The 21,996-nt window shown below is 46.2% G+C and overlaps 1 protein-coding gene across 1 annotated transcript in view; it reads right to left on the reverse strand.

The window, feature by feature from the left end:
- The window catches only part of LOC138452918 (NACHT, LRR and PYD domains-containing protein 12-like), a 2,075,892-nt gene that overhangs the window by 737,931 nt on the left and 1,315,965 nt on the right, over positions 1 to 21,996 (reverse strand). Inside the window, exon 8 of the mRNA XM_069605266.1 lies at positions 9,657 to 9,827. Coding sequence (XP_069461367.1) covers positions 9,657 to 9,827 — 171 coding nt within the window. The remainder of the gene's footprint in view (positions 1 to 9,656; positions 9,828 to 21,996) is intronic.

A 21,996-nucleotide genomic window follows, 5' to 3' on the forward strand; every position in this document is an offset into this window, starting at 1 on the left:
CACCAGTTGTCCAAAAATGTACATTATCTGTGCCACCTTGCGGAGAAGGAGTGAAGATTATATGCCCTGTTCCAAATACAGGGGCAGTGTACAATTTTGGCACTGGTGGACACTGGATCCCAAGCTATCCTTCTGTCAAAAAGGGCCTTTGATTAACTAAATTCGGGAAGGGGGAGAATTACAAGATTCTTCTCACCCTTCTTCCTGGACATCTTCAGAACTTTGGCGGGCAGGAAATTCCCGTTGAGGGGACTGTGGATTTGGACATTAAAATTAGGCAACACAAGGTGAAGCACCTGGTCATAGTTGTAACTCCAGAGGGCACCCCTTGTTTACTAGGGCATGACCTCCTGCGAAGGTTGTCACCCCTAATAGATTGCGTAAACAAGGTCCTCTGGACCCAGACTAGCCGACCCATAAAATTAAAACAGAGTGTCAACCATGTTAGTTTAAACGGCACCTGCCACATGGTTGAACAAAAATCTGACCAAGTAGAATTTCACTTCCAGAACAACCAAATTCCAGACGTGACAGTTATAGCAGTAGGACAACAAACTGGTGATGGGGGGTCCTCTCTATTTCTGAAAATCAACCTTCGTTCTAGTTTAAGGTGGCATTCCACACTGGAAGGAAACACTCTGAAATTCTTTACCAAGCCACAATCAGACATTCCCACGCCTATAGTCCAGAAAGATGAGAAATCAGCTCAGAGCCTGGCTGATATTCAGCAAATTGGAGAGCAGTTGTTCATCCCTGTTCAGTTAAATGATGGGAAGGACTCTGTTCTCGCTCAAGTGTGTGTGAACAACGGTAAGAGCTTCAACAGCGAAGCCATGTTCCGCCAACTCACAAAAGATCCAGCCATTCCCGCATTTAGACTGATAGACAAATGGGAAATTGATCTGGAAACACCCGATTCCAAACATCTCCTGCCAAGCAGGTGTATGCTCAAAATCTCCATTGGCAACAAGAGCATAGTCCATAATTGTTGGTTCGTGCGAGACGTCACGGCCGCATTTTACTTAGGCAGTGACATTCTCAATCGCTTTGCCATTAGTTTGGACCTAATAAACTTCAAAGCTTGGTCCCGATAGCAAATAATCCCATGGGCTTTGAAGACCCAGAGAAAGCATTTAGGTCAGCTCAACTGCTGCCTTATGCAGTTGAAATTCAGATTGGAGAGGAAGTCACCATCCCAAAAAGGGCCCGACAATTCTCCCTTGAAGTGAAAGTGAAAAGAGGACAGAAATTGAAAAACCATGATGTCTATATTCATCTAAATGCTTCTCTCCAACAGCAAGGGTTGGGGGTAAACCCAACACCACTAGTCAACATAGAACATGACACCATTCCAATAGAGGTGGATAACAGCGACTTAAAGAGTATCACTCTAGCTGCAGGCACCATTATTGGAATGGCGGTTGATGACCAACATTTCTCCATTGATTTAGGAAATGAACTGTTAGGACCAATCCCCAAGGACTGTTTTGACAGTGATAGTGATGACAACACAACACCAGACAGGATCTTTACCCGGCATGGGGGGAACTTCCTGGTGTACACTTCCTGCCCTTATGGTAAGGAAGATGTGACCGGTGACTTAAGGAGGGATGAGGTGATTTTCCAAGTCCGCAAGGACTGCCTTCCCCACCTGAAGCCACCAGTCCAAATCAGCACTCTGACCAGGGACTTCTCCACCCAGCTGGAGGAGGTCGCTAAAATAGCAAAACCGGAAGTCTTTCCAGGCTTCATGCAGATGGTTGAAGCGAGAGTCAACCTAGCTGATGCCTGTGTGACTCTGGAGCAGAGACAAAAATTGAAACAAGTTTTCATGGATTTTCAAGATCTCTTTGCAGTAGACTCATATGACTGTGGTCGCACCAACATCCACACAACAGCAATTCCCACGGACCCTGGCATGACTCCAGTGTTTGTGAAGCAATATTGCTTGCCTCTCACATCAATGAAGTTCCTTACAGAAATCATTGAGTCCCGTGGGATCATCAGTCCAGTCCACAGCACCTTCAATAATCCGGTGCTGGGGATATTGAAGCCAAACGGCCAGCGGAGACTCTGTGCTGACCTAAGGGAGCTCAACAAATGGGTCCACACTTCCCGATGGCCTCTTCCCTAAATTGAACAAGGGATGGCCCAGATCCAGGAGTCAAAGGTATACGCTGCCATTGACCTGACCAATGGATACTGGACTGTGCCTGTCAGTAGGGAGGACCACTACAAGCTGGCCTTTACCTTCGGGGGCAGCAGTACACATGGACCCGGACTCCCTTCGGATACATCAACTCCGGCAATGAATTCAACATTTTTCTACATAAGCCCATGCCTGACCTGGGTGCGAGGGGTAACCTGGCCTATGTAGATGATGTTCTCATCAAAAGCTCAACTGTGGAGGAACACATAGCGGAGAGCCGTTATGTTCTGACACAGTTGAGGGCTGCCGGAGTAAAAGTCTCCTTTCAGAAGGCACAGTGGTGTAGAACCCGTGTCAATTTCTTGAGGCATGAGATTACTCGTCAGGGTCTCTGTCCCCATGAAAAGAAAGTGGAAGCACTCCAGAAATTGAAAGACCCCACAACTCTGCGGGAACTGTGGAGCCTCCTTGGACTGATTAATTACAGTAGAAAGTTCATTGAGGACTACGCAGAGATCACAAGACCCCTGATTCATCTTTTGAAGGGGGGGTCAAGTGTGAGTGGGGTCCAGAACAAGCCGAGGCAGTAAGACAACTCAAAAGAAGCCTCTCACAAGTGCCTTGCATAGCTTACCCTGTCAAAAACAAGGAGTTCTTCTTGGAGACAGGGTTCTCTAATACATGCTTGACTGCAGTATTATATCAAAAGCATGACAAGGTCAATAAAGTAATCTCCTATGCGAGTAAAACTTTATCCTCTGTGGAGGAAAAATTCAACGATTGTAAGAAGGCACTTCTGGCAACGGTGTGGGCATTGAAGAATTACCACTTGTTTATCCAGGGGGAACACATCATAGTGGAGACTCCACACCAGCCTCAGCAATATTTCCAACATTACAGAATCGGGGCCGGAAATGTGAGTAATATCTGAATTACTTCCTGGATTCTGCCACTGCAAGGCTTTCCTGTGGAGGTCAGATATGGCCAAAACAAGAAGAGTCCCCTCGCGCAAGGTCTGGCTGACTTGCATGATTGTGCCAGAGCAAACTGTCTCGAGGACAAAAGTCTAAAAATCAAGGACAGCATGGATGCATACCTCAATTCCCCACACAAAGTCTTTGAAGAAGACAAGTGTGAGGGAATGCCCACTGTCTATGTGGATGGATGCTCCTACCATGTTGACCACAACGGGGAAAAATAACTTGTGGCCGGCGTGGGGAATTCATGGGTGAATGAGACCCCAGAACCGTCCGCTGGGTACAAGATTGGTCCCTGAAGTAGTCAAGTGGCAGAGTTGATGGCTGTGCATCAAGGCATCCTCACTGCTGTCCAACATCAACTCCACGAACTGGTCATAATCACAGATTCGGATTATGTACAGAACGGGTTCGTGGAGCACCTGATTAACTGGAAAACCAGAGGCATGTTATGTGCTAATAACAAACTCTTGAAACATGGGAAATTAATTCAAAACATTAATGATCTGGTCACCTCGAATGGGATGACCATCTACTGGAAAAAGATCAAGGGTCATTCCAAAGAAGAGGGACCGGACAAAACTGGAAATGACTTAGCTGATCAGCAGACCAAAACCAGAGCCATCCAAAGGTATCTCCTTGAGATCGAGTCCCTGTTGGGGGAAATCCAGCTCACTGCTATCACTAGGTTCCAGACAAATGCTTACAATGAACTCTCAACTGCACAATGGACTAAGGATACCTCAGTTGCTGATTTGATTACGGCTCAAAAAGGGGATCCAATAATTGGTACGTTTTATCAACACATTGAGGACCCTGAGAACTTTCCTCTGATGGATACCGATTATTTGGGAAAAGAGGACCTCAGAGTGTTGATGAAATGTCCAAAAATGTTCAGAATCCAAGACGTTTTGTTGGTGATAAAATCCCTAGCTGGCCATGATCAGTGGGTGGTCCCTATCTCATTCCGAAGCCTGATGTTAAGTCACGCCCATGATGCGGCCACAGCCGGTCATAGAGGGTTTCATACAATACTTGAAATCTTAAGAGAGGTTGCATACTGGCCATACATGGGGCAGGACCTCGACCAATATTTTAAGGGGTGTCTTGTGTGTGCACAATTTCAGCCTACATCCCTCACGCACCGTGCTCCCTCCAAAAGAGGGAGATGACACTGCCTTGGTCAGATTTACAAGTGGATTATATCGGGCCCGTGATTCGCTCCTCTAGGGGGAACAAGTACATGTTGACCCTGACATGCTTGTTTACTAAATGGGTGGAATGTCTTCCGGCCCCAAACTGCAAGGCAGAAACAGCAGCTGCCTTGATGATCAACCACATCTTTTTCGCGTTTTGTACTACCCCAAAGGATCGAGTCAGACCGAGGTAGCCATTTCACCAGCGAAGTAATGACAAAGATGTGGGAGATACTTGGGGTAAAAAGGAAGTCACACATTGCTTACCGGCTAGCCTCTAATGGTGCAGTAGAGAGTTACAACAAAATAATAAACATTTTTAGGGCTCTTTTTTCTCTAAAGTACTGTGACATAAGGCAATTTAACTAAATGCGCCACCTTTGTAGCCTTAATGATCTTTCAGAATCAACATTTGGACATTTGGAAAGCCACTTTTTTTTAAAATGAGATTTGTCACTATTGTTCATCTTAAAACACAATTATCAAGTTAACTTTCGCCAACCAGACCCAATTGCACAAGCTTGGTTGCTTTAATGACATTTCTAGATCAGCACTGGGCACAAACCTCTTTTTTTTAAACCACATTTTCATGAAATCCACTTATGTGTAAACTCATGCACACCATCAACACGAAATATGCAGTATACATCTTCTGAAATGTGTCATGCCAGCATTGTAGCATGTTAGCATTGGCATTTTTCCCAACGTCCCATCTGAAAAGAAAACACGTTTGTAAAAGTGTATGCCAGTGTGGTTATTTAAATGGATATGGGGCAGGGACTGCTCATTAAATACATGCCATAAAATTAGTAGGAAATGAAATCTCATCTGAAAAGAAAAGGATGAGTAGTTTAAAAGCACAGAAAGTGCCACATCTCTTTGCAATAATGACACGCCCTTCCTCTCCAGTCAGCTGGGAACCTTGACAACAGAGCCATGGGCCTAAGCTTCTGTTTGGGAGGCCTAGTGTGGCTTCTCACCAGACCCCCCAGGCAGCACATCTAGGTCATCATTGCCTGGCAGGCAGCAGGACACAGGGAGTTCTCTGGCCTCCAACGCCCTTTGCACGCACACTGGCATCACCTCATGACAGCTGGACGTGCCACCTGCATGCCCACACCATGCCCCACAAAAGCCAGCATCCAAAGAGTATTACACAGCCATGCAGTATCTCATGGTAAAGATCCTGTCGCCTTTTTTCCTTCATCATTTTCTGCTGTGGCACTTGACTCTACGTTAGTAAGGCGCTCCTCCTTTCACTGCGCTCACTTTTCATCATGTGACTGGGCGCCAAATCCAAGGTCTTTCACAGCCCTCAGTTTCCTTTCAGTTTAGCCAGTTAGGAAACATCTCAAATGCATTCAGTAGTCAACTTCAAATGCTGCTCCAGTTCTCTGTAAATATAAGCGCTCTCCTTTTTGTTATATATAGCGCTATGCACTGATAAAAGCACTACAGCTTTCCTGTTTCTTTTTTCCTTTTAAATAACCAGCACTCTACCTTTGATATTGCTTCATCATTTAATCCATAACTCTTTGCCCATCTTGAAGGCTTTACTAATCCGAGGGTCTCCACAGTAGTATTTTAATTAACCACTTTTTGGCTCTTTACTTTCTTATAGTAGTTTTCCCTGGGTGTCTCAGTTGATAGCGCTACGCCCTGCTTGAAGCGCTATACTTATCCCAGGTTCTTTCTACTTATAGCGCTATGCCCAGCTTGAAGCGCTATACTTATCCCAGGTTATTTCTACTTATAGCACTCTGCCCACTTTGAAGCACTATACTTATCCCAGCTTATTTCTACTTATAGCGCTCTGCCCAGCTTGAAGCGCTATACTTATCCTAGGTTCTTTCTACTTATAGCGCTATGCCCACCTTGAAGCGCTATACTTTTCCCAGGGTATTTCTACTTATAGCGCTCTGTCCAGCTTGAGGTGCTATACTTATCCCAGGTTCTTTCTACTTATAGCGCTATGCCCAGCTAGAAGCGCTATACTTATCCCGGGTTCTTTCCACTTATAGCGCTATGCCCAGCTTGAAGCGCTATACTTATCCCGGGTTATTTCTACTTATAGCACTCTGCCCAGCTTGAAGCGCTATACTTATCCCAGGTTCTTTCAGCGCTATGCCCAGCTTGAAGCACTATACTTATCCCAGGTTCTTTCTACTTATAGCGCTATGCCCAGCTAGAAGCGCTATACTTATCCCAGGTTCTTTCTACTTATAGCGCTATGCCCAGTTTGAATCGCTATAATTATCCCAGGTTATTTCTAATTATAGCGCTATGCCCAGCTTGAAGCGCACTATTTATCCCGGGTTCTTTCTACTTATAGCGCTGTGCCAAGCTTGAAGGGCTATACTTATCCCAGGTTCTTTCTACTTATAGAGCTATGCCCACCTTGAAGCGCTATACCTATCCCAGGTTCTTTCTACTTATAGCGCTATGCCCAGTTTGAATCGCTATAATTACCCCGGGTTATTTCTAATTATAGCGCTATGCCCAGCTTGTAGCGCTATATTTATCCCGAGTTCTTTCTACTTATAGCGCTATGCCCAGCTTGAGGTGCTATATTATCCCAGGTTCTATCTACTTATAGTGCTATGCCCAGCTAGAAGCGCTAACTTATCCCGGGTTCTTTCCACTTATAGCGCTATGCCCAGCTTGAAGCGCTATACTTATTCCGGGTTATTTCTACTTATAGCACTCTGCCCAGCTTGAAGCGCTATACTTATCCCAGGTTCTTTCTACTTATAGCGCTAGGCCCAGCTTGAAGCACTATACTTATCCCAGGTTATTTATTCTTATAGCGCTATGCCCAGTTTGAAGCGCTATACTTATCCCCGTTCTTTCTACTTATAGCGCTATGCCCAGCTTGAAGCGCTATACTTATCCCAGGTTTTTTCTACTTATAGCGCTGTGCCCAGCTCGAAGCGCTATACTTATCCCAGGTTCTTTCTACTTATGGCGCTGTGCCCAGCTCGAAGCGCTATACTTATTACAGGTTCTTTCTACTTATAGCGCTGTGCCCAGCTTGAAGCGCTATACTTATCCCAGGTTCTTTCTACTTATAGCGCTGTGCCCAGCTTGAAGCGCTATACTTATCCCTGGTTCTTTCTACTTATAGCGCTGTGCCCAGCTTGAAGCGCTATACTTATCCCAGGTTCTTTCTACTTATAGCGCTGTGCCCAGCTTGAAGCGCTATACTTATGCCAGGTTCTTTCTACTTATAGCGCTATGTCCAACTTGAAGCGCTATACTTATCCCAGGTTCTTTCTACTTATAGCGCTATGCCCAGCTTGAAGCGCTATACTTATCCCAGATTATTTCTATTTATAGTGCTATGCCCAGCTTGAGGCGCTATACTTATCCCAGATTATTTCTACTTATAGCGCAATGCTCAGCTTGAAGCGCTATACTTATCCCAGGTTATTTCTACTTATAGCGCTATGCTCAGCTTGAAGCGCTATACTTATACCAGGTTCTTTCTACTTATAGCGCTATGCCCAGCTTGAAGCGCTATACTTATACCAGGTTCTTTCTACTTATAGCGCTATGTCCAACTTGAAGCGCTATACTTATCTCAGGTTCTTTCTACTTATAGCGCTATGCCCAGTTTGAAGCGCTATACTTAATCCAGGTTCTTTCTACTTATAGCGCTGTGCCCAGCTTGAAGCGCTATACTTATCCCAGATTCTTTCTACTTATAGTGCTATGCCCAGCTTGAAGTGCAGGGTTATCCGAGGTGCCTGGTAACTTTGATTTATAGCTCTTTGCCCATCTTAAAGCACTTTACTTTTTCTTAATGTTACCCCAGGTTCCTTTTATGTATAGTGCCGTGCCCAGCTTGAAGCGCTTCACCTTTTCTTGATGTTATCCCTGAGTGGTGGGTCCTCCTTTCTGGGGTGGTGGGTCATCTCATCTGGCTGTCCCCTTCCTCAGCTCCTTAATTGCACGGTAGATCCATCTCCAGGCCCCCTCAAGGACCACTCGTCGCCAGTGTAGTAATACAAAGTCCACAGGCTCATGTAGGTAGAAGCAGGTTCCTTAATTAGGTATTAGGTACACAGGTTAGAAGTACAGGGGAAGGAGAAGACCCACCGGTCCCCATCACCCAGGTAGCTATCTCCACTGTAGCTCCGGGAACCTCTAGGAAGAAACCTTCCATGATATGCATTCATTCCATCACTCACTCATGACATCACAGCAACCAGGCTAACACACACCGGGAAGGGAAGGGATCCAAGATACTACACTCCCTCTATGTGCTACATCAGCTCGGTTCTGCTCGAGGCGCTTTCACATCATCTCACGCATAACAATCACTGCTTGGCACCTGGACTGGGGAAGTTGAGCTTTCCGAAGGATTTCTGATGTCTGGGGATTTAACTTATTTTTGAGCAACTGGGTCGATGGTCTCACGCCATTCCAGCCTCCAAACATGTGAACATTTGGAGGGAACTGCAGGCATCACCTGCACACTCAACCCAATAGTTTGAGGCGTTATTTTGGCAGCAGGGAACAGCTAATCGCCACGCTTGATGCTTTGCTCCGTCAGCCACAGATTCCCCACCACGCCATCAGCCACTGATTCCCCACCACGCCTGCCACCGCAGTCAGCTGCTTCACAGAACCCCTGAGTTGCCCACCCTACCTGCTATGTTCTGGTTCCTGCTCCCTCTGGCATCCCACCTCCACCCTAGACACAAGCCGCATAATGCATGTCAAACAGTGTCGCACTCAGCCGCTCCTGGAGCCCTCTGTACCAGAGGAATCTGGCAAAGATCCCACTCCATGATTACTGTAGGTCTCCAATGAGGATTAGGGATCGAAGAGGGTGGGCGAGTATATGTGTCTGCTAGGTTTAAAGCGATAAAAGGCGGAGCCGTCGAAAAGCTTCCATAAGAACTAGGAGGTGCCAGTTGGCATGAAGGACAGGTTGGGACGTGAGAGACTACTTTGACGTTGTGCAAGAGGAAGAGGTGACAACAAAGGCATTGAGAGAAGATATAATTAAGAACCAAGATGGAGGAGGGGTTGGAGATGGAGGGGTAGTCGACAGGTGAGGTGAGGGATAAGCCAGTTTAGCGCTGTCACATTATCGTTACCCTTTTCAAACTACTACAGAATTGTCCTTTGTTAATTGTGAAACACTGCCCAAGGCCCAACCTTGCTCGTGGGAATGTCATCTGGTGAGGGGCACGTGCAGTGAATCCGTCTCCACAACATTCACCAAGAAGAGATGTTAAAAGCACTCGCCAATCCTAGATCTGAGATGTGAGTCTTCACTTTTACCATCATTGTAATCTGATAGAAAAGAATCGAGCAGCTCCTTACCTCAGTGTCTCCATTCTGTGGCCTGAATCTATCAGTCCCTCACACAGCTCTGCCATTCCAGAGTCCCCCAGTTTATTCTCACTCAGGTCGAGCTTCGTGAAGGATTGGTTTTGTTCGAGAACCCAGGAGAGAGCTGCACAGCATGAACCAGTGAGAGAACAGCGCTCCAACCTGCAGGAGACAGAGGGAGATAACGTGGTGCATGAAAAGGGACATCACAACTGTACAGCATCTTCATCCCTCCCATCCATGATAAACCCACTCATTTGCAGGTGAGGGCCCTTTTGATGCTCAAACGCCTTCCCACCATCACCTTTACACAGCCCGTTCCACCAGAGACATAAAAACAGGGGGAAGGATAAATAGAACACATTCTTCACAATGTATAAGGACAGGAGGGTCAGTTTACATTGTGCAGAATGTCTGCTGTTTGCCCTTCATTCTATTGTTGTACAATTTACAAGGGCAGAGAGGGAAACGGAGCGTGTCAAGGCCCCACAGGGCTGAGGTGCATTTCACTGTGTGGGTTCGTCCGGGGCTGCGTTGTGCATCTGGCTTTAGTCGATGCTGTGTGTTACACTGTGATAAAAGCATGTTTCATGCAAAGCCTCGTGAATGCTGTCGGTTAGTGTAAATTGTGTTACATTAGTGTGGGCCACTGCTGTTAGACACACTTATTCAAAGGCTTTGTGTCAGTTGCAAGTGGAAATCCATTGCTTGCATGTTACTAGTATTTCCTTCATGTACATGTTTAGTCATTTTACGGGGTAAATATTCGTCTGTATGGACTGCGTTGATAACTTCCCATTAGGCGCGTTAATGAGTGTGTTGGTTGCAGATGGGAGAAGTGGTGATAGGACATAAGGTATTATAACTGTTTGGGGGGTGCAGAATTGAAAGGGGAGCAGGGGGTCCAATAACAGTATGTTGGGGACGCACCGGAGCAGGGACATGTTCTCTTTATATTGTCTGGTGGGCTGTAAATGTCCACTATGGGGTGGGCACGGCTCCCTCGCATCACGAGGTGTGGGAACCCATGGCCCCCCAACACAATGAAAAGCTGGCACCTACAAATATACGCACAGTAACTGGACAGACCTGAACACGTAATATACAAGTTTTCCCTTAGAAAAATCCTTTTTCATATTTTAACACCGAATTTGGGTTTCGGAGAATAGTGAAAAGAAACAGCAGCAAATCCATGGGCTTATATGTCATTAAACTGTGCCGCATGGGGGGCGGGGCGGAATTTTGTGTGAATGCACAGGAACGTGCAATAAACGTTGCTCTTGGCTATAATTGCTAATCCACCCTTTCTCTCACTGCCGCGTCGTGTAATCTTTGGCACATTGGTGATACAGTCATTATATGAGGAACAGTGTAGCTTTACGTGTTTCATTAAACTGAGACGGGGGACATGTATGTGTTGAGAGCCGTTGCTTATGGGGTATCCTTGTTGCATAGTAAGTTTTGTGCAACATTCCCGCACGTGTGCCCCTTCCTTAGGGCCTTAGGTGCGTGCGCACGCATTCCTGGTTTCAGGGTGCCGTTGCAATGACATACTGTAGCTTTTCTCCAGATGATTTGGCCTTGACAGCTGAGCCTGACGGCAATGATGCTTAGTGTACGTCGCTCAGCATGGTTGCCACGGACGCCCTGGGCTCCTCGCAAAGTCACTCAGTGCCGTTGCCAGGGGCGCTCTGGCTCCCTTTTCTCCTCACCAAATAATTCCTTTTTATGGGTGGACCACTTCAACCCACTACTTCGGCCGTGGCCAGCACCCTGCCCCACTTCGCGCTGGCATACTGATCGAGCCACTGCTCTTGAACTTCCTGTTCGCTGTCGGGCTCAGCGAGCTTCTGCAGCGCGGGCATAGCACACACTCACTGCTCCGACAGTGCTCGGTTCCTGTCCTCCCTGTTCACTATGGTGCTCTGCCATGGCCCGCTTCTTAAGTGGGGGGTAGCTTTCCCTCACTGCCCGGATGATGCTCAATGCGACTTGTTCCAACCGCTCCTTCGCCATGCAGCTCCTTCTGATAGGCCTGGCTTCCACATCTTCCTGCTGGAGCGTATGGCCACACTCGCCCTCCGTGAGTGGAATGGATGGTGGGGGTCTACTGATCCGCGTCGCCAGTGTAAAGATGATGCTCACACAAGACCGATGGATGTGTAAGTACGTTTGTTCAAACAAGCTCAATGGCATAAAACCCCAGCACATCCTAAGCAGCCTGAACACCAACTGTAATAAAATGTAAACAAAACATTCTACTGCTGTACTAACAACAATCCCCATTCCATCTTGTAGTTCTCCATTCTACAAGAAGGCACATTACAACACCAATGATTTCCATTAATTTTTACCCCTGCGAAGGACAATCAGATTGTTACATGCAATCTGATTGGCCCTCTCCAGGACTTTACCCGACACAGGAATCCCTCGCCCGGGATTCCTTTCCTTTGTTCCCAGTGGGGGGCATGGTAGCCCCTCTGCCAATGAGGAGACTCGAAAGGGGCAATCCCTGCTCCGAGCCTCCACACAGCTGGAGGCTGCCATCTTCCCCCGACAGGGATTCAGGTAAGTGTTTTGTCCCTCCTACTCCACCCTTCAAACAATCCCCTCCCTGCCCTCGCAACCCCACTTAACTGATTTTTGGTTATCTTTCAGGAGCGAACATGCTGGGAACACTTCTGCCCCAGCGTGTCTGCTCCCGATGGGTGCATTGGAAAGGGAAAACAAATCAGTTTTCTCTTCCCGATGGACATTTTTTTTAACTATTTTTTTTTGTTGAAACGCTGCAGCTTTACAGAACAGAAAAATGATATTAGTACCCAGGTCTTGCGGGCCGGGTTACTAATAGCAATAAGCCCCTGTAACTTCACTTGGGCCTGTAACTATGGGCCCCGGGGCATTGCCTGACTCGGTAATGCCCATGAGGCTCAGGGCTTATTGCTTAAATATTTGACTCTATGGATTGCAGTCCCAATTCAAATCTTATGAACGAGATTGGCACAGTATTTCGGAAGTCACAGTATCCTTTTCCAATAGAATCCTTCCATCCTCTCCCAGAATCTGGGAGCCAAAAATGTTACAGCTTCTACTGCATATCTGAGTATGGGAATCACCTTTTGCTTGTAGAAGATGATAGTTGGTGTTAGCGAGTATTTCTCATATCTTTTGTGGAAAGCATGTGCCTGTGTAGTCAATCTTTTACACTTGAGTTTTATCATCCTAAATCCAGTGTTTTCTAATTACACTGGGATTGATCGATACTCCCAGATAAGTCATTGAATCTGCACATTCTCGTCTTTCCTCACCCACACACCATCTGTACTTAGGTCTTCTTTTCTCAGCAGTATTGGGTAGAATTACTCTCTTTGTTTTCTTAACATTAATCTTGAGACCATTTTCCTCCAAATATAATAATAGCTGGTTTGGTCGACGTTGTAGGCCAGTTGGAGTTTGGTGAATCAAGACCAAGTCATCTGCATACATTATCCACGGCAGCTGGTGGCCATATTTCTTTGGGGAAAGAGCTTTAATCCCTGTTTGTTGGCAGCAAGATCTGATAGATAGATATTAAATAATACTGGGGCCAGCGGGTGTCCCTGTTTAATACCTCTAGAGGTTTGGATTTCTTCTGACAGGGTGCCTTCCATTGACAATCTCACCTGTACTGTGGTCGTAGTATATAATGCCTTGATAGATCTCGTGGGCAGTCCCCAGCTGTCAATGTAGCACGTAGACTTTCTCTGGATCGGCGGCTATCAAAGGCCTTTTCCAGGTCTATGAATGCAAGATATATTTTGGTTTTATTCTTTATTGCCCTTACTTTCAGTATGTTTAATAAAAGAAGATTCAGGTTGGTGCCCACTCATTTAATGAAGCCAGCTTGCCTATCATCAATATGGCCAGCCGTTTTAGCCCAATTATTAGGATGGCGCAGTAAAAGTGAGGTAACATTTTTTCCCAATGAGTCAAGAAGGGCGATTGGTTGATGGTTACTTGGATCACTTTGCTCGCCACTCTTGAAGATCGGCAGAATTAAGGCTTTCTTCCATGAGGCTGGAATTTCTCTGGCCGCCAGGATACAGTTAAATAAGATGTGGCAGAAATCTGCCCACTCTTCTGGATTTTGTTTCAGTATGTTGAATGTTCAGTATATTGTTATTAAGACCGTGAAACATTCAACTTTTTAATAAATATTACAATGACATCCCTGTCGAAATCAACTGACCACTTTGTGGATTCCTGTGAAGGGTTCCCATTTAAAGCTCACTCTGGTTCTGTAAATAATGAGGCAAAATGGGCTACCCATTTATCCTATGATACCATTGAGACCATACTCGCAGGTTGATATGTAGAGTTGTTCTTAAGCAGCGCCCACAGATCTCTTGTATTACTCTTGCCCGGTGTTTTAAGCAGCTGTTCAGCCAATTTGTATATTGTTGTCTCCTTTTTTTCATGAGGGGTGGTTTATCTTTTCACGGTAGGTGATTGAGTTTTCTTTGGTCTGCTCGATAGGCTCTTCATGTCTCTCAATTCTTTGTCATAACCATGCAGTCTTTTTGTCACTTGTCTATGGGCCCCAGTTGGTTGGTCCTGGAATCTCATTAGTAGCCCACAATACTCCATAGCCGCATTGTCAGTTTATAAATCTTGTTTGAGGAGGTTCACTAACTTAACTACCAAACTGGGGATAATTCTTAAGTGGGCAACCACTTGATTTACCTCTACATTTTGTTTCATAGTGTTCTCTATTCGGGCAACCTTCTCTAGCCAGGACAGGGTCAAAAGATGATGATCACTATTTGCCATAGGGTGGGGGTTACCATCAAGTGGGTATATAATATAGGAATATTCTCTGACATAAAGAAATAGTCCAGTCCCACTTTCTGCTCCCCTCTTTCCCGAGTTGTAGTGGCTGGGAGATCCCCCTCAACCTGGCCATTCAGCATATTCATACCCCAGTAATGCAGTAATGCAGTTCTGTCACCCAATGCTTTCTTAGCTAAGGCATCATGCATTAGTGTCACTCCTTCCTTATCTAAACACTTGATGTTAAGGTCCCCACATATGATCATTCTTGGATCTTTTCTTTCAATATAAACATCATCAACTAGCTTCAGAAACATATTTATAAATTGTTTATCTCCAATCTTAGAAGGGTTCCAATAAACATTCAGCACTACCGTTGTGCCCGGGAGGGGAACACTCGTCACAGTCCCCTCCAGGACAGTCATCTGTATAAATGAGTTTGGTTTTTCCGACCTAAATACTTTTAGCCCTTGCCTCATTTTTATCAGGGTTAATAAGCCTGCAGAAGTTCTTCCGAGTTTTAATTTAATAGTGTGATTACTACTGACCTCGTATCCATCACATATCGGGTCAGTGGTAAGCCAAGCCTATAGGAAGTGCATGTTATATTGCGTAAGTGGCAGTAAGTTTTGATTAAAAAGGGGCAAAAACCTCTTGAATTGCATGATCCAATCGGAAAGGACTGGTCCTCAGCTTTATTTGGCTGTTACTTTATATAAGCATGAGCCAGAGATCCTGGCAGCCCAGACCAATCCTGCTTTGAGTTTGTTAGAGCCTTATTTCCCTCTTCATTGCTAATGTTTCTCGGGATATCACCCGTTTGCTTAACTGTGATTTTCAGTAATGGAAATTGAACTCCCTTAGTAGTGGCCACTTCTGAGTCCCTAATACGGATAGACCGCTATTCCGTTTTACCTGATGATACATTGTGTGCTTCTTGTAGCATTTGCTCACTCCATGCCTGTTTGTTTTGCTATGTGTTATAATCCCTCATTGATTGATTTTGAGGGGATCAAGGTTGTCTAAGATCTCAAACCCCGGCGGCAAGAGGCCCAATGATACATCCATGAGAGTGTTTTTGATCAATGATGAGAATAAATGGAGGATTTCCCAATCCATTCTAGTTTCTAGTTCATGTCCTCAAAAGCGATATTGCGCAATTTTGGAGCGCAGTGCAGGAGCTTTAGGATGTTCTTCCGATTTAGGATTAGACCGTCCTTGGAGGTGAGTATTTGCTCATTTATCACTGAGGCCTTGTACATGGGTTTCAGGTCTTGGGTAACGGCAGTGGATGATCGTCATTTTAAGACTTTCTTTGGGGCTAAAGGTCGAACATCTTCCTTCCCATCTCTACTTTCTGAATTACTGTTGGGATGCTGGCGTTTCTGAGCTACAATATGTCTCTTTTCTTCCATTGTTTGGAAGGCACTTGTCTTTTCAGCTGGACCTGTATCCCCCATAGGGGTCCATGACACCACCGTCCGGGGGTTATGATCATCCGAACATAACAGTAGAGACAAGTTATCCTCCTCTATTTGTGGATTGATTTGATTTTCCAGATCAGGGATCATTTCTTCAAAGCCCTCAGAGTAGGTTGAAAGATCCAATACTTGGAGTAAATCTTTATATTCCATTTCCTGTTGCTGCTGGCCATCTTGTACAGCTGGCGAGAGGTTCATTGGAATCCTAGTCATTGTTGAAGCACCCCCTTGGTTTTTCTTAACCTGGGGTAGTGCCTTTATATTGGGCTGGGGCATTGTTAGATTACAGAGAAATGCTCTGGACCCATTAGATTTGGCTTTCGATGCTACCGACAGGTTTTTGGATTTTTATACCTGGTTTCCCCTCCTTTCTGGATTAGCAGATTTCCCAAAAATCGGGAAAGATTTCCCATGCAAGAATTTCAGGAGAGGGATAGATTCCTTTGTGAGGTCGACCGTAGTCGAATTGGAGTGGAGAGATGCGTTTAGTACTACTGTTGAAGCATTAGGTTCCAGATTTAACTTCACTTACTCAGACTTCTAGCAATCCTTTGTCTGCTTATTAGTTATAGCAGGCAAAATAGCCCCATCATGTCCTGTTATTTGGTCTGTCCTCAGAGGGGGGACTTTCGTTGAATTGTGTGTAAATCCAATGCCATCTTTGAAAGGTTGATCATTCAGCAAAGACTCTCTTTGATGGTGAAACCTGGTCCATTTCAATGCTTTGATAGCTGAGGACATCAGAATGGATTTATCTGCATCCTCACCTCAACCTCGGTCATACAGCCGATTTTGCCATTGTAGTGTTAGTTCCACCTCCCTATTGATTCTTGTTTGTGTTATTTCTGAAAACGACTCCAGGTGTATTAATTTGGATTGGATCGTTGCAAGAAGTGTTGTTTGATCCTTTAATGTGTCGTTCATTGTCTCACACAGTTTGATGTATGGGTGCAGAGCTACAGCAAGACCTGCCATTATGGCGTTTTCTATTTGAGGTCGAGTAGGCAGTAGCATTTGGGGGTCCTTCAGTTCCCTCTCGGAGGAGGATGACGATCTTCTTTGTAGAAAAGAGGACGACTCCGATGTTGATGAGTGAGAAGCGTGTGCATTGTTGGAGTTTCTTCCTTGTTGATCATGATCAGCATTCAACAAGCCCTCCTGTGACCCATTAAGATGTAGGCATTGTTGATTTATTGGTCTTTTCTACCTGTTGAGTTATTTCCACTGAGTTTGGCAAGAGCCCGGGGGAGATGGGGGGTTCTTTAACCATGAACCACTCATGTCCACAATATCACGAGATAGTCGAGCCACCATGGCGGAATGTTGATCTTCCAGGATATTGAATGTAGATGGTTGGTCAAGCACTGGATGGAAGCTTCATGGGATTTAGATAGTCCAAGGCGATCTTGTTGTAAGGACATTGTGGAATGAGGCGAGCCCGGTCTAGGAAAGATATTTTCCAAATAAGTGGAATCTATTCCTGGGGAAAAAAGGTCATTTGTGGGGACTTGTTCTTTATAGCCATCCAGAAACTCGGAATAGTAGGGAATCTCTGACTGAAATTGTCTTGATAGTTCCAGGATCTTTACTTTTTCCATAGTTGGGGGAAGTTGGTTTATTTTTGTTTCTGATGAGGTCCCTGTTTTCTTAGGGTTGCTGGATATTGAAACATTAGAGTTATTATCTGAGATCTCCTCAGGCGTCATTGTCTGCTTAGTATTGTCACTCATCTGTTTTGGAGTGTTGATATCTTTTGCATCCACCATGGATTGCTGGTATGGAGCTCATATCGCTCCTATCTTCCCTAGGCTTCTTTTGCCCTTGAAGTTCCTCTGTCAAGAGAGTGGGTATTATATTAGGCTCTGAAGATAACTTGTCCTTTGGCAGAGATCGTTCCTTGGAGTCCTGCCGGTCTAATAGCGGCATAATCTGTGTAACTCACTCCACGTTGTTTGGCGTCTGTGCTGTCGATGCCTCCTCGCATTTTCTAATTTGTCACTGTGTGGAGCAGCCGTTTATCATTGTCCCGCTGATAAAATGTTAAGTTCAGGAAAAACAAGTAGCGCAGGGATGTGTTCGAAGAAATGAGATGGGGGCAGTTAATTATATAGGCGGGCCTTACCTCCTTTTAAGATGTTAAATCAGGGTTTCCAAGACTCTCCTCTGCCCCTCTGACCTGTGCGGACCGCAATGACTTTTCTGACTCTGCAGTGACTGCACTCCACGCACTATCAGGGGTTTAAGAGCATAGAACACTCTTCCTCAACACCAGTAACAAGTTTAGCAATTGAAGGCTGCTCCGGATTCAGCTGCAATGACTGCTCTGACTCTGAAGTGACTCTGATGTGCGCTCTGCGCACCATCAGGGGTTTAAGAGGATAGAAGACTCCTTCTCAACACCAGTAACAAGTGTAGCAATTGAAGGCAGACTCAGGATTCAGCTGCAATGACTGCTCTGACTCTGCAGTGACATTTGTACAGCACTCAGGAAAGGATGGGGAAAGATCAAGGGTGCAATCCACAAATGCAAGGACATTTTCCAGGCGTTTCCAGGGGAATAGTGGGGTTTGTCGTGAGCTTTCAGGGTTATCCACCAATAGAACTCAGGAAGAGAGTAATAGTGCATAAGGGTCACTTATGGAGCAGCCAATGAGAAGATGCCTACAGAGGAAATACTGGTGTCAGCGATGCAAACGGAAGCTCAGGAAAGCACTGGGATCTACGGGGATGGAGATGCAACTGTATTTATTACAAGCTCAGTGACAACTCTATACAGCCCAGTTGACAACCGTTGATGCTCATTCTGATCCCTGGCAAAGTTTGGCAGAGTTTATCAATAGATATTTTCAGGACTTTCAAAGTACAAGGCATCCCCAAAGTGTACATCCTGCTCTGAATGATTATAATAAATGGGGGAGTAGACGGCGATCAATGGGGGAGTCACAGCTGGAGATGTGATCACATTCTTGAATAGGATTTTTGGAAGGGAAGGCATCACCTATGAGATCATCAATGAGAACTGTCTCTGTTAGGGACACCTCATCTCTTTCACTGGGACCCCACAATACCCACAGGCTGTTTTGGTGACACTCGGCTGGTTTTTGGGATTGAGGTCTTTTTCAACCTCACTTTACAGCTTTAAAGTATTTATTTTGTGGCCTCTGGTCAATCCTTACGGCCACCAGTGGTGATGGGCCCGGTTGCTGTTTAAGTCTATGGTATGCTATTATCCCCCTAAAGGAGAGCCGAGCAGGTAAACCATGTTTTTCCTTTCTTTTAGGAGTCTGGGTGTGTGATGCTGTCAAGATCATGCTTTACATTGTCACTTGCGGATGATGTTTTGAGCTGAGAGAGGCATCCGGTCCCCTGTCACCCACCGCGACCCAGGAGGTGAAACTGGTTCTTGGCTCTGCCGAGGGGATACAGAGCCAAGAACGCGGGACAAACCCTATTCAAAGAAAAAAAACCTGCAGTGTTTGCAGCAGGTTTCAGCTGACTGGAGGTGGAGAACACCAGGTGGTAGAATGGCGGTCAGAACAAGTCCAGACAATGTATCCAGAAAGGGAGCTACCAGCATGGAAGGACAGTTAAGGACCAAACAGAAAACAAGGTGAAACCAGGAAGAACGGGAGACAAGGACAAGAGAAAGAGCCAGAAGTGAAGCAGGGAATGGGGAACACAGCGTCCTGCAACGGGGAAATATTGATGGCAGATGCTGGAAATGCTTTCGAGAGACACAGCCTCCTCGTCCTTGTCCCACTACTCTCCCAGTCTATGTTTTCTGTGTGTTTTCTGCACAAGAGTCCAGTTTGAACCTCTGGCAGTGCAGGTCTTCATTATTTTAATGTTGGTGAACTAAACCCATGGGATACCCCTCTCTTGGCTCTGGGTTAGAGGCTTGGGGTTTTCCTCCAGGGGTATCAAAAATCCAGCTGGAGGAAGAAGTCTGCTGCTGCAACTCTTCACCAAATCCAAAGGCTGGTGTTCTGATTCAAGGACTGATCAAGAGAGGACCTGGACAGGATACCTCTTCCCGTAGCCATGAGGGGACATCGTGCAACTGCTGTTTTTCACCCTTAGTATCCTGGAAGCCAATCCTGTGTGCCTGCCATCCTGCAGAGGTATCCTCGTGGGTCCTGAAGAAGAGTGACCGGACATCTTGAGCCCAAGAAGTCAAACAGCATCATCCTGGGTCCGGACGATGGCTGTGACCATTGGAAAGCCAGACTGCATTGTATCGCCCAGAAGAGGGGGTACCCTGGCATAGTGCTGCATGACAGCCAGACACTGCAGACCCGACATCTGTCCACTTTTCCACAGCTGAGGAAGTCCAGTGTCGCTGCCTACAGGGAAGTGCCCACCGGTGGGTTTCTTGCCACTCTGTATCGAGGAATGAACCCTGAAGGTCCAAACTTAGTGGTGCCCCACAGAGAAGTCCAGTGCTCGGGTCCAAGTCACCAGAAGCCACTCTGTCATCCATGTTGCAGCTGCAGCACCAAAGAATCAAACCACAGCAAACTGCAAACTTACAAAACCCGACACCTACTTCTATCACTGTACCAGCCACCGCCACCTAAGGTCATCGAGGAAAACCAAAGGACTCCTCCTGACCTTTCAAGCCTTGTCCCAATCCACAGTGAGTTTCATCTTTGTGGGACATCCACAGCCGGCATAACAACCCGACCAAAGCGACCACCGGGACAGACCTTCACTGCTGCCTCTCCAGCACTGCTTGGTTTCCTTCTCCTGCTCAACAGCAACGACCCAGTGACAACTTCTTCCAGACAGGGGTCCATCCTCGAGGGGCACGGTCAAGTAAAAAGCTGAGCGACTCCACCTCTTTGCCTACAAAGGCACGCCAGGTACTGTGACGAGGAAGAGGGAATTCCACCCCCAGGGACCATCCTGGGGTCTCAGATTTGTCTTGGGCTAGGGTCCCCTGTTGCTTCCCAGGTACTGTGACAAGGAAGAGGGGCTTACACCCCCAGGCATCACCCTGGAGACTCAGATTTGTCTTGGGCCAGGGTCCCCTGTTGCTTCCCAGGTACTGTGACAAGGAAGAGGGACTTCCACCCCCAGGCACCATCCTGGAGACTCAGATTCGCCTTGGCCCAGGCTCCCATGTTGCTTCCCAGGTAGTTTGGGGGTGGTGGGACCTCTAAAGAGAAAAGCAGACTGTTAGGGAGATGTATCATTTTCATGCTCAATCCCCTCTCCTAGTGATACCCCCAGCACTTTTTGCTGGAACTTTTTCAGAAATCCTGAATGAGTGGGCTCTTTTTTCCCATTCATTCTTAGGTTGAACTCTTTCCTTAGCATTGTTACTGTCCTATGGAGTACACGTTTCTCCATATCACTTAAATGCATCTATGTTTTCGTGTTTGCTGCACACAGCTCCTTATGGGCAGTGTTGCTGGGGACCCTTAGGGTCCTCCTTTAAGAATCCTCTACATATATCTATAGTAAGTAAAGATAGAGAGATACTTTGTGACTCTCCCAAAACTATAAAACCTAAGAGACTGGCACACACCTCCTTCAGTGTAGTGCCAAGGGGATACCTAGTATCCTTGTCTTCATCCCTGTGACATTTTAGTCACTTAGACCAACTCCTAGTTATGGCTGGTGGCAGTGGACGTGCCATACCAACTATTATCTTTATTCGCCATTTCTAGCATGGTTGTTCTTTGTCACCCTTTCGCTACCATTCTGGGGGGACGGGCCTGTGTTTTGTGCTTTGCCTTTCGTGGAACCAGTAGGTATCTCCGCCTAGGCTCCAGAGTGTCTGGGCAGGCAGGAGGTTGGAGAGGAGTCTTCCACCCCCTTTGATTAGGGGGAACAACCAGTCCCAAGACAAACTCTGTTTTGAGCCTTCTCCCGAGGTCCTGTGAGTTTCTTTCCCGGGCCAAGAAACCCAAATACCAGGAGACCTGCTGCCCATTCCGAGAGCAACATCGAGGAACAGCCAAACTCATCCAAATCTTTGCTGAGCCCTCAAGGACACTCCAGAGATCCGATACAACTCACCCAGACCCCCTCACCAG

Source organism: Ambystoma mexicanum, chromosome 4p, assembly GCF_040938575.1.
Source record: "Ambystoma mexicanum isolate Mex_15411 chromosome 4p, UKY_AmexF1_1, whole genome shotgun sequence".
Classification (NCBI taxonomy): domain Eukaryota; kingdom Metazoa; phylum Chordata; class Amphibia; order Caudata; family Ambystomatidae; genus Ambystoma; species Ambystoma mexicanum.